The 14,032-nt window shown below is 36.5% G+C and overlaps 1 protein-coding gene across 1 annotated transcript in view; it reads left to right on the plus strand.

Annotated features, from left to right (window-relative positions):
- The window catches only part of NETO1 (neuropilin and tolloid like 1), a 64,895-nt gene that overhangs the window by 26,507 nt on the left and 24,356 nt on the right, over nucleotides 1-14,032 (plus strand). Inside the window, exons 5-6 of the mRNA XM_085052448.1 lie at nucleotides 8,162-8,203; nucleotides 8,317-8,444. Of these exons, the coding sequence (XP_084908574.1) occupies nucleotides 8,162-8,203; nucleotides 8,317-8,444 (170 nt within the window). The remainder of the gene's footprint in view (nucleotides 1-8,161; nucleotides 8,204-8,316; nucleotides 8,445-14,032) is intronic.

A 14,032-nucleotide genomic window follows, 5' to 3' on the forward strand; every position in this document is an offset into this window, starting at 1 on the left:
GATTATTGTTTTCCTCCAATATATTATTTATATCCTTTAAGTGTCTGAATGTTACCCTGAATAATAAAATGTAAAATTCATAAGTCTGTGGTTAATTTAAGTGGGAAATTTAAGTAGGGAAGTCACAGTTTAACACAGAGTCATCTTCTTTCTGAAATGCTTCCTCAGAGAGAGCTGCTCCCCTATGCAGCTAAAAAGATGGAGAAACAAAAGTGCTACAATATCTCTAAAGATGCTCTGCAGTATGCTCTGCAGCTAAAGTTCCTGAAAACACATCTTCTCTTCTGTACATTCGGGGAAGCTGCTGAGGTCAACAGCTCAGTGTTCCCTGAAAGGACAGTTTCTAGCCAGAAAACCTCCTAAGAGTAGCAGAAGAAGGAAGGATCTGGTGTCACTGAAATGGATACTGTTATGAATTCTAAAATGACAGAAGATTTACTTTTCCCACAGTTGTTTTTGGGACTTGGTGTTGAAATGTGTTCCTCAGGAATTCACTGAGCTGTGTGGCTTTTATGAATCCCCTTCTTGTTCACTGAAAGTGTCTATGCTGGGCATTTATAATTGCAATTGGAACTGACAATTGGGTTTAAAAAATGAATTTCACTTTTCCTTTGATATATACTAGGGTTTTTTCTAAATTTTCCTTTAAAAAGAGAACATTCAGGTTCCAGTGGGGACAAAAACCTAGATTTTTTTCCCTTTGATCCTAAAAACCAACAGATTTCTACCCTGGATATAGAATACGTTTAAAAAACATCCTGTGACCCTGAATTTTTTGAATCCTGCAATGACTTTGTTATAGGAAAGTATTAGAACATAATTCATCCAATAACTTTAAAAATCTAGCAGTTGCACAGTAAACTAATGAATGGGGTTTTTTTAAGTCTGTGGCTATTTAATTTGTTTCTACTCTAAGAATCTTATTTTCTGGAGCGTTTTGTCAGTTTCATTTCCTTCTGATATATGTCCAGGTGATTAAGCAAGCAGTTGTTTTTACAAACACAATTCATTTCCCTCTGGCACTCTCTGACATGATTCTTCACTTTAGCAAAAGACCACCTGGTGCTTTGCTAGGCTGTGAGAGAAAAATATTTGGAGACAGTGCATGAATTCTCTTGTTAAAGTGAACTATTCATATATGGAAACTATAAGAGATATTTAAGTTTCTCATGTGAGCTGCAGTTTTCTTCAAGAAGGTGCCATCACTGGAGTGGCCAGTTACAGCAGGACAATATTAGTGGGTGCAACCAATGTGTTGTATTTCTTTTTTAATTGGAAATGTGTCATCATGTGCTGTGAACTACAGGTTATACTGTGCTGTTTGAAACAGCACAAGTAGTATATTCTGTTGACTATAATAGCTCCAAGAGGTGTAGCTATTCAAAAGAACACTGCAGTGAATGTATTTGTTCTGTTGAATGTTCTGAGGTAAAACTAGGAGAAAACATTTGTCCTATGATAAAACAACAAAGGTTATTTTAAATCATAAAGTTCTTCTCATAAGATCCTTCTGTCCTGAGAAATCCACCGTATGGACTGAGATGGCATGAATATCCTGAAAAGAATGTGCAAATTCTGCCCTCATGGTAGCAAGCTATAACCATGTACAAATGGTTCAATCTGCAGAAGTAACACCTGGTAATCAATTATGGCTAAACCCTCTGGCTCATTTTTCCCCCTAGTCCTCTGCCATGAACTTAAAGTGTTATTTCCTTGGGCTGGGCTAAGAGTCATCTATTAAAAAAAAAAAAAAACCAACCCAGTGAGACAAATCCTGAGCCTTTAGTAGAATTGCACTGAAATTGCATGACTAGGAATACTTAGAATTCAACATTATTCAGGAAAAGCACCACAGCGTTGCACATCTCTCTTCCTAGCCCAGTTCGGAGACCATTAGTCAATTACAGGAAGCCTCTGGGATGTTATCTTGGGGAGACACAGACAAGGTGCTGCCCTTGACTGATAGTCAATCCTGGCGGTCAAGTCAGCTGCACTGTCACAGCAAGGCTGCATTACTCAGATAAAGTGGACTCCTGAGCTCGTTCAGTCTTGTTTCAGTATTTTTGGGCAACCGGCAGATGAAGGTATATGCAGCCCTTGAAATATTCATCATAGGATCATTTTTCCACTGCATTTCCACACACAGTGTGCTGCTTAAAGGGAATATAATGTTTAATTGGAGCACTCAGCTGCTAGTGTAAATATTTAAGGTAATAAAAATTATCTGCCAAATAATCCCACACATGTCAAGGCTCCAGGACTTCCTCTTTTCACTCATCAGCCTGAGTATGACACAGTTGCCCATTCTTGCCCTCCTTTGTCACTAGGTCACATCCAAGAAGCACTTCTCAGTTCTGGGATTTAGGAGCACACATCAAAAGGTTCAAATACCATTTGAGGATGAGACCCAGAATCTCATGAGACCTTTTGCTTTCTGACATGGTTCCCACCCATACAAAATTTACACTGGAGAAAGATCCTGCTTTAAAGAGTTTAAAGAATAGACAACAAAGGCAAGCAGGCTAAAATCTCAAAGGCTGCCATTGTGTGCATGAAAAGAGAAATTTAGCTGCAACTTCCGTTATTGTGTGTTCTGTTTCAGTGGAATTATTTCAGGTGCTTCTTGTCTGCTTGGTTTGCCCAGCCTTAGGAAGAAGTTATGAAAATACATGGATCTTTTTTCTTTTCCTTTCCTATTTTTTTTTTCCTGATGATACTGCCCTTTTGTTTCCCAATAGATGTCAAAGAAACAAAGAAACATACTTTTGGTGCACAAATGTCCAACTATTGCTAATCCTTGCCGTATATCTCATTTTACTTAGGTCAGCATAGCAATACAGTTTGTTAATCACTATATATATATCAATAACACTATAAAAATACTTTGATTTTGAGTATGAGCTCAGAGTAGTAAAGTGATAAAAGCATTAAAAAAAAGAAGATATTGTAGAAATCAAACTTTTGGATGCTGGTTTGTGTTATTTCAACAATATTTGTTGTCATAGACTTTTTGCTGATTTAACTAGGTAGATCTTCAAGGTGAAATAGCAGAAGTCATGTTCACTGCTACATTTGCACTTATCAGCTTTGAGTTCTCTCATAACTGTGTTAAGAAGTGAAAAATTTGAGGAGCATTATTTTAGATTATAAACATGTAGCCTCCAAAAGAGCTGTGCTTGCTCATAATGTTAAAAGAAAGAACATAGAGACCAAAGAGCAAATACAGCACATAATGTTGCCAACTATAATTAATATAGAACTTTTTCACTGTGTCTAGAAAACTTACAGGCTTTCTTGGAAGACCTTTTGATGTCATTAGTATAAATATAGACATATATAAGGAAGTTTCAAGAAAACTACAAATATGAAAAGACTCATCAGAACAAATTTAATTTTAAGCTAATAAGACAATAATCTGTGGATTTTTGCACAGCTATTTAACTTCATATTGTTTTTCTTCCACTACTATTTCTTTACTCTCCCTATCAGAATAGCTAAGTCCCCTTGAGCAGCATACAAAAAATGTTTACTTATAGAATTTTTTTTCTATTTTAGAATTATTTTATAGATTTTTTGAGAAGATTTTTATGCTTTTAAAATCTCTTGGCAATCTTTTTCCAATACTTTTATTCTATCATCAAATACTATGAGATAATACCTTAGAATAATTGTGCTTTTCATTACTGAGTTCTGCAAGCTCTGTTTCTATAAAGAACTCTATCTCATCCCTCAAGAGGGTAGGACTGGTTTAGGCTCCCAGAAATCATTATATAGGAACCTGACTTAGTAAACTTGAAGATAAATAACTGGTGGCTTGCTGAATAGTGCAATTCTCTTTACTTTTCTATGAGTATTTACATGCAAAACCAGGTCTCTAATTTATCTGACAGAGAAGCATGTGCATGTGTTAAAATTTCTTAAATATTGATAGAAGTTGAATACCTATTTCTAGTCAAAGACAGAGAAATGAAAAGATATTATCTGCAGCTGTCAGAGAAGTGAGTAACAGTAGACAGTTTCCTACTTCTCTTTAGGAAATATGGCTTCAACTTGTTGTGACTACTTTCTGTATGGATCTATTAATAAGGAGGTTTTTGTATTCACAAACAGCAAAACACTCCTCATGTTTCAAACATCAACCCTTTGTAAAGTATGGTTTGTTCAAATAGTTCAAATAATTTCTCTACATCTCATTTATAGATGAAAGTAGAGAAAAATACCTCAAAAGTTATTCAGCACCAGAATTTTGTATTACACATTTCCTTCCTCCTGGATTTTAACCATACAGCAATTGTTCATGTTCTTCACTGTATAATTGCATTTAAGATAGTAAAAAATTGTGTAATTAAATATACTGTAGTCCAGATATGCTCAGGAACACACAAACTCAATCTTCCATTTTTTAAAAGAGATATTAAAATGATGACTTAAATCTTTTGGCTTCCAAGAGTGAGATAGCTATTATTTTTTATCAGTGAAAGCAGCAGTTTTGAAGTTGGCAGAGTAAGAAAGTACCCAAATTAACTTTATATGAAAAGCTAAGGAAAGATTAATAAAATATGAGAGGTGTAATTACGATTTTTGCATTTGCAAGAGAGAAAACACTCTAATTTTTCTGTATTATGACATTACTTTTAAAAGCCGTGTGCAATCTGTCTTTGAAGACAAGCTGAACCGTCTTTTTAACTGTAGATTTTTTTATTCAAAATGTGATCTTTTAGAATTGATTTGCAATAATACTTACCACCGGAACATCTTGTTGCTAGTAATTAGTTTGAACTTTATGCATCTTCCCCATGTCTTACAGAAATTATTCAAGTAACATGATTTTAAACAATTTTCCTTTCTGTGCAAGTGACATGGGGTGAAACATTGCATGCATATGGGCATGCATGGGTGGATAAATGTGTTTCTGCGTGGATATACCTCAGCTGGGAAATCGCATAAAATTCTGAAGTTGTACTTATAAACAAGATCATTTACATACTTTTTGAAGACTTAATCCAGTTAACGTACATGCCTTTTAAGGTAAAATGCCTTTTAACTTTACAATTTTCTTTGTTTCTTGAGATGTGTGAGCCATTAGGTGTCCTAACTCCTTACAATTGTCCTCCTGTTTTTGCATTTAAATTCCACGCTTGCCAGCTGCTTAAAAGAGCCAGACTTTTTGCATAGGAACAGTGAAATGAAAAATTAAGAAATGTAGTATGATTTCCATGGGAAATATAGGTTCCAGAGCCAGCATCCAAAATCTTTAGAATCTTATGTGAAGACCTAGCGGAGCTTTTTGAAACCAGCCCTAAATATTTCAGGTTCCTCCAGGTCGGATGTATATGTTCCTGCGACTCAAAGCAAATTTCACAAAACCAAGTCTGTATTGTGACAGAGATTTGTCTAACCTCTGCTGCTACCTCAGATAACAGGTCTAGTATTTTGACTGGTTATTTCACTGTTATCCAATTCTATTGTTTAGTTACTGCAAAGTCAGAGGTTCAGAAAATATCTGGTCTCAGAAGGCACCTCTGGAGGTCATCTTGTCCAGCCCCCTTTTCAAGCAGGGTCACCTAGAACTGCTTGCCTAGGACCATGTCTAGACAGTTGTTAAATATCTCCAAGGATAGAGACTCCACAACCTCTTAGTCACCTTGCTAGTTCTCAGTCACCCTCATACTGGAAAAATGTTTCCTGATATTCAGATGGAACGTCCTGGGATTCTCCTGTGTGCTCTTTGCTTCTTGTTCTGTCACTGGATACCACTGGAAAGTGCCTGGCTACATCCTCTTTGCACCTTACTATTAGATTTTGTGTATGTATGTAGAATCACCTCTGACCAGTCCCAGCTCTACCAACCTTTCCTCAAACGCCCCTTAAAAAAATTCCTGACCCTTTGCTGAACTGTCTCCAGCAGCTCCATATTGCTTCCTATTTTGCCTCCCATTTTTCTCACTCCTTATGGGTGATCCATCTTGTTTTTTCACAGAAAGGTTTTCCTGTGTGGGGTGTTTTCCTTACAGGAACATGATTTTCATCTGTCTATTGGAAGATCCAGCCAGTCAGTGTTTATACAACATTAATGTTCCGACAGCCAGACTGAGAATAATAATTTGATTGAATTACATACAGAAGAGCTGCTAAAACCTAATCTATTTAATGACAGACTATTTTAAAAGCAAATATTTGCTAGGTAAATATGCTTAAACATGGTTGAAATTTAAGCATCTGTGATAATATCTTATTTACAGATTTTGTTTTTATTATAGTAGTGTTAGTATACTAGCAATATTTAATGAGGGGTTATCACCTCAGGTGTCATATATTTAATCTCCCTTTCATTCTTGAAATGTTGAAAAATTGCAAAAATTATTTTTTAAAACTGAGCAGATCTACCATATTTCTAGAATGCTAACAGATTGTGCCCTTCTGTGTGGGTTGTTACCAACATTACTGTACTGTTAAATGAGAAGATACTTTAAGAGTTGTTTTGTGGGTCAAATCGTATGGTCTAGATTGCACTTCAACCTGTATTCTTGCTACTAGCATTGCTTTATATGAAAACTTTTATATGGAGAAAATCCTGGCAAGACCCTTTTTGCCTTCTTTCCTCCTCTGTATTTTACTTATGGTGGTGGAGTATTTTCAGTGAATCACAGTGATCCTTGCAAACCCAGTAAAAGTAAGAAATGCAATGGTTACATGAGACAGAGTTGCGATGTTAATTTGAACCACAAGTAAAAGTGGAATTCCTTTAAGTGTCTCACTTTCAGAGCTAGATATCATCATCCAAATACATTAGCTGAAATATTTGATAATATTTACTGTTGTTGGTTATCATATCTATCTACTGATCTATAAAACTGATTAACAATTAATTCTAGTTGCCTACTCAGTTATATTTGCAGTTCTGTAAGTTCATGAGTATTTACTCATGATTTATGTTGTGCAACTGTAAAAGAAATTTGGGAAGAACAACAGCAGCCTGGTTATAGGAGGGCAATTTAAAAAGCGATTTTACAACTCCAGTTTTTGAAGTCGACACATTTTGACTGTTCAGGTTAAAACGGCTGATCTTGCTTATAAAGCACTAGACTTTTTCATTATATTATCTGGTTATGATTCTTGCTGTCCTTAATTGACTAAGGCTAGAGGGAAACAGCAGTTTTGGTGGATTGGTTGCGGGTTTAATTCTTTTTCATTTGATGCATCTTCTTCTTCAAAGTTTTTTTTATTTGTAGTTCTTTCTACACTGACCCAATTCTGAAATAAGAAGAGCCGTTCCATGAGTAAATGAGAAAAACCAGACAACATTCATTCTAGTAGAAAAGCAGTGCAAGTGACAAAAATTTCCCAGACAAGACCAGTCTAATCTAAGAAATCATTTCTGGAAATGCTTTAGTCTCTCGTATTTCTGTTTGGACAGTGTCTCCAAACAGAGCCAAATTTTGTGAAATGATGATTTGTCTGTGGATAGTTGTCTATTGAAGCATATATCTAAGACCAAACTCATTTCATATCTGTATTGCACCTGACTATAAAAGTATGCTACAAGTGCTTTCAGATAGTAAATACAATCATGTTTATCTGATGCAAAATAGCACATGTATCAGACTTATTACCTTGTTACCACAATAACTCCTAATGGTAATTTTTATAGTATTTTTTTCCAGTAAGACCAAATGGATGCTTCTGACAAAGAAAGTGTCTCCTCTTGGTCAGTAGGGATGGCAGAGTATTCATAAACACAGAATTAAGTCCAGATTTCTCTGGTTAAGTTGAGCGTTATACTGCAAAATGCAAAATAGGCAAAAAGATTCTGAATGGATCTTTAAATATATCCTCTTTCATTAGGCTGATGTATTAAAATATCATGTGGTTTGCTGTGTGATGTTCTCACTTGCTAATGTATGCAGAAATATTTTTGTACCCTTCTGGAAGAGAGAGACAGAGAAAAGCAGGATTTCATAACAGAAAAAAATAACTTGGTATGACAGTATCAATAATTTTGGCATTAATAATTATTGTGTTGCCATAGTTTTGAAACATTTCTCATTTCCAAGAAATATGTGTATAATTATATAACTAAAGTGCATTATAAAATTTGAGCATATTGACATAACATTCTAGATCCTAAACAAAACTAATTTTATCTTTCTCTATTTTTAAGATCCAGATTTTAAGGACCTTGGCGTTTTGAAGCCATTGCCAGGTTGGTATGTTGGTTTTGGGTTTTTTTCTAACTTGGAGGCCTTTATACTCTGCTGTAGAAAACATTTTTGTTTGCTGTTCAGGTTTCATTTTTTCTGGTGTTTTGTTATTCAGTTTGTGAGTTTGAGATGGGAGGACCTGAAGGAATTGTGGAATCTGTACAAATTGTTAAAGAAGGAAAAGCTTCTGAAACTGAAGCAGTAGACTGTAAATGGTACATCCGAGCACCACCCCGATCCAAGGTCAGTCCTTCATCCACTTGCTGATTTGCCATTTAATTTAAGAAATTGACTTTTCTAATATATTGTGCATTTCTTAGTACAGTCAGATCTCGTTTAATAACTTTACAGCTTGAACTGTAAACTACTTTTTTCCTTCTGCTGTGGAAGGGTAATTTGTCATCTCAGCCAAAATAACCACCTTTCTCCATAAATGATGATTTGGGCAGTGCTAATGTGATTTTTGTGCCATGAGTAATTTACTTAAATTCATCTTTAATTTTGCTCATATTTTTAAAGAATCAATGTGTTTTCTTAAGTGGGAAGTAATCTTATAATTTTAATTTTCAATGTATTTCAAATACCTAACATAGAGACTACTAAGGGAACACTGCTGGCTCCCTAAGGTCATCATTGTTTCTCATCTGGGAACTGTGAAAATGGACCCAAGGTAAATTCATGTTCCTCTGTATGAAGCCTTTAGATCCTTTGGTTTAGAGCCACAGACAAAAAGAGTCTTCACATTTCTTTTCCTCCACAGTCAGCCAGCCAGGGCTTTGTAAGAAACATGAGAGGGCTGCAATGAATTTAAAAATACTTTTCTTGGATTCCCCTTGATTTTCTCTCTTATCCATAACTTATCAGTTATGATGTACATTAATTGTTGCTGGCTACCCTACCACTCCTCCCCTCTTTGCAATAGGAACAGCTTTATGCCTCCCACCTACTTCCATTCACTGTGTAAAAGACACCCCACAGTATACTTTTTCTAGCTCTCTTTTATTGGACATGAAAGGTTTTAGAAGGTAGAATTTATATGTGCACTACTCTCTGCCGTCTTTAAACAGATAAGGGTTTTTTGTATAATCTCAGTGAGGAATACAGTATTCTCAGTACTGAATATGTAATTGTTTCATCATCAGTATGACATGTGGATGAATGCTGAAGGGTTCTCTTTAGGAGAGGTTTCTAGAAGAGAAAAAGTCATTAGTATCAGCCTTTTTCTATTGGGAAAGTTTAGGAGAAGAGTTGGCTCAAGAAGACTACAGAGAAATTATTTCCAGAATATACTCTAATATTTTTTTATTTTTGGATAAAACTAATGTTGCTAGAGGTATTCAATTAAGTAGACGAGTTTCCAACTTTGCTACACTAAGTAGTGATGTGAGATGGTTGGATTGATGAACGATTATTCCATGTGTTATATGCAATTTATTTTCATTTGGGGCAAATCCTACTATCAATACAAGCTTTGGGAAGAACAGATGGAGAGCAGCTCTGCTGAGAAGGTCTTGGGGGTGTTGGTGGATGAGAAGCTGGACATGCCCCAGCAATGTGCATTTGCAGCCCAGAAAGCCAATTGTGTCCTGGGCTGCATCCAAAGCAATGTGGCCAGCAGGGCCAGGGAAAAGATTCAGCTCTGCTCTGCTTTGGTGAGAGCCCACCTGCAGTGCTGAGTCCAGCTCTGGGGTCCTCAGCAGAGAAGAAACATGAGCCTGTTGGAGCAGGCCCAGAGGAGGGGCACAAAAATATTGAAAGGAGTGGAGAACCTCTCCAGTGAGGAAAGGCTCAGAGAGGAAATGCTCAGTCCGGAGAAGAGAAGGCTCTGGGGAGACCTTATAGCAGCCTTCCAGTACTTGAAGGAAGCCTGTAAGAAAAAAGGAGATGAATGTTTTATCAGTCGCAGTAAGACAAGAGCATAGATTTAGACTAAATGTGAGGAAGACATTTTTACAATGAGAGTGGTGAAACACTGGATCATGTTGCTCAGAGAGGTGGTCTATGACCATCCCTGGAAACATTCAAGGCCAGATTGAATGGGACTCTGAGCAACAGGATTTAGTTGAAGAGGTCATTGCTCATGGCAGGGGAGTTGGACTAGATGACTTTTATAGGTCACTTCCAACTCAAATTATTCCATGATGTATTTAGGTATTAGTAGAAAGAAAACAGACCAACACAGAATTGTACTTATTAGAATCAGTACAATTAATTAAGCCAATAACATTTCCATATAGTCCTTATTTAAGTTTATGATTGGTTGATCAGAGGATGTCATTGTGATGTTCTTACTTGATCTGACTCTAAACTTCTATATGATTCAAAGCCCTGCTAAAAATCACAAATTTATCTACCTGTACTATTTATCCACACTTTAGTTCTGATGTAAAACTTCGAACTGGGTAGTTACATAACTGTAAGTACAGTGTGTAACAAGAATACTACACTGCCACTGTTAGTAGAGGGCTAAAGATTAAAATTCATTAACTCTTCATAAATGTCCATACCTGGATTTAGTTGTGTTGCATTCCAAGAAGCATATCCTAGCTGAATGGCATCTGAAAGGGAGACCAACAAGAAAGTCATAGAAAAATTGAATACTGAATATTATTTAATGTCATCTAGACGATTTTGTGAAGGAGTGTAATACAATATAACAAAAGGTTTTTACAAGGAAGAAGGAATGCTCTAATGCCCATGTCTGTAGGATAACTCAGGGTGCCACACTCTGAAAGACAGATTCAGGTTATATATGAAGGAAGAAATATTCAAATATCAGGGAGGGGATTATAAATGTTTGGTTGAGAAACTTTGTTCAGCTGGCATTGCTAGCCATCTGAAAGTGCAGGTTAGATAACAACCTGTGAAAAATAAGAGAAACATTAATAATCCTACATTTGGGCAGAGGGATCAGTTGGGTCATCTCTTGATGGATCCTGCTGTTCCTATCTTATAGAATTATCTGGGTGGAGGGATTCAGCAATATAAAAACATATAAATCAGTGTTTCCTAACATGGACTTGAAAGGTTTCACAGCAAGCTAGGGAAAAAAAAAAAGAAAAAAAAATTCAAGCCCAGATCCATCTTTGAGGGGTAAATCCAATTTAGCATTTGAACTTAGTGTGGTTTTCAAACAGATATATTTATATACAAACAGACAAGTATATATATTTATAGATGCCCACACATACAGTTATGGCTTCATCATACTAGGACAAATTGAAAAATATACAGATATTAAAGAAGGAACAAGTGGATAAATTTTTAAGAAACTTGTACGAAGCAAGATTTATGATAAGATTGTTTATGGGTCTGATTCAATTGAACTGGACTCTATGTTTAAGTCAGCTTCCTTTGTCCTTATCTAACCTTGAATTCATGACATATTCAGTACAATTATTTAGTGACATCATTTTAATTTATGTCAGCTTGCACCTATGAAAACAAGTGCTACTGCTAGAACAGTGAGAACTCAGCAGACATCTTTAAATCCACATGTTCCTGTACTTTGGGCTGCACAGTTTGTTACTGGGAATTATGCCTAAAAGGCAAGAGTTTCTCAGAGAGAGTTTGTGTTGGACTTTTTCATCTTTAGTTTCTTAATTAAACTGTGCCAGAATGTGGGTTGCTTGCAATTTCATTTGGCGTGAGCTCATCCAATCTGAACTGTCTGCAGAAGCAAGATGCAAGTCCTTCCCTTGGTTTCCAATTCCAGACTCAAGCCAAGTCTGAGCTCAATATATGAGCAATGAGATCAGCCAGGAAGTGTGTACTTGAGGTCTGTGAGCCTGAGCTTCAAACTGACTGTCTGGATCCAATGCTTCTATCCTCAGTGAGCTGGAAGGGGACAGAGGGCAGAAAATTTGTTGCACACACTTAAAATAGAACCCTCACTGATTACCTTATATCACTCACACACACCCACCCAGACACACACACACACACACACACACACACAAATAAAACTGAAAATGCATGCAGAACACAAACTTTCTCCAAGTGCAGAGGACAGCAGAAGTCAGTTGGAACACAAGTTCAATCTATATGCAGACCTGGAGTCTTACACTTTAAAGTGACTAGTTGAAAAATCTGTGTTTCTTGTAATCATTCAAAATCAGTTCCTGCTGATTAAGATAGCTGTGAATTTTGAGTATAGTAATACTGGGGGTTCTGCACTTCGTATAGAATGTGACTTCAATTAGCAGTCAGAGCACGAATGGAAAATTGAGAGCTGCTGACTGAAAGTACTAACCCAACCAGAACAGTAAAGTTCTGGAGTGTGGTTAGCACAGGTCTTTCCCATGAGAATTCCTTTTGTGTTTTATAAATAAAGATAAAGTTTGGATGTTATTAAAAACAGTGTCCCAAGATCTGGACGGTGCAGGCCTGGCCAATCAGGCCTAGGGGGAGGTTTCTGACTGACCAATCTGGGTGACCTTTGAAAACTCTATATATATGATGAAATCAAAACAATAAAGGTCTTTCCTTCTTGCCACTGAGAACTGGCTTCTTTACTCTGCTAGCTGCTCAACAGTGACACTGGAGGAACTTCCTCATCTGGAAATTCTTAGTGTGGAACAAAGCCCAAAGAAGGAAGTGTATAAGCTTACTGCACAGGAATTAAAAAAAAAAACAAACCAGAGATATCATTGGCTACAAGCAGTGGATAAACAAAGATTTTGTATTTAGGAATAGAAAATAAGAAAATGAAAAGAATTATAGTTTTCTTACTTTCTGTTAAGGATGACATGTTGGAGGATAATATCAACAAGTGTTTGTCTATGTTGGATGTGTTAGCAGAGTTTGACAAGACCCCCCAGGAAGACAGTAGCTCTTCCTTTGGTGGGTAACTTTCCCAGAAAGATACGTTTGTGTTATGCTTGTTCTTTGAGTGGCTCTGTAGAAAAAATAAAACCACAGAATTTGATAGCAAGAGTAAAAAAACATTTACAAATATGATATTCTGGTGATGGGAAAAAAACCCATCAAGCCGTGCTATTAAAAGCACTTTTATCAGAAGCTCTGGGCACCTCAGAAAGCAGCATAAAAACAAGAATTAATTTGAATGTAGTCCAGTGGAAATAATCTATTTTGGAGGAATGAGCAATAAGTACATTCCGACTGAACAAACAGAGGGAGCAGTCTCTTCATTTGCACCATGAGAAATAAAATTAAGTTATAAGGTAGTTAGGCAAAGTGATGCCTAATTCTCTTGCCCACCCGAACGCTGTGTTGGAAAAAGGTTATAGGATGCAAGACTTAACACAAAAGACTGAGAAATATCCACTAATGAGTATCTAGCTTTGACACATCATGGCAGCATTTTCATTTGGTTCCAGGAGCCTGACTTCATACTGAGAGTAGTCTGGAGGGACACTGGGTTGTGGCGCATTTCCTAGACATTTGGGAGCAAATGTGAGGTGAAGCAATTGCGGAGATGAGATGAGTCTGTTTAAACTGATCTGAATAAGCCAAAACATTTTCTGCTCTCCCATGTGGAGTGGAAATTTGTGCTCTTAGATGAGACCTACAAGAAAAGCAGTTTAAGCTGTTGGCACTGGCAGACTAGCACACACCTAATTTTTGGAGGCTTTTTAATCAGGTGTAGAAGAGAAGCTTTAAGTAGTGTACTAAAATTTAACAGGAGCCATTTGAGTGGTGATTCTTGAAATGTTAGGGAAAAATAAAATTTAAAGGCTGAATAACCTAACAACCAGAGACACTTTTGCAAGCTTCAGATGGTCTCCATACCTGAAGAAGCTCTGAAGCTCACTAACATACAGAAAATGCAAATAATGTTATGAATTTAAAAAAGCCAACACATGTCTATA

This window comes from Lichenostomus cassidix, chromosome 2, assembly GCF_008360975.1.
Source record: "Lichenostomus cassidix isolate B80296 chromosome 2, HeHo_3.0, whole genome shotgun sequence".
NCBI classification, from domain to species: domain Eukaryota; kingdom Metazoa; phylum Chordata; class Aves; order Passeriformes; family Meliphagidae; genus Lichenostomus; species Lichenostomus cassidix.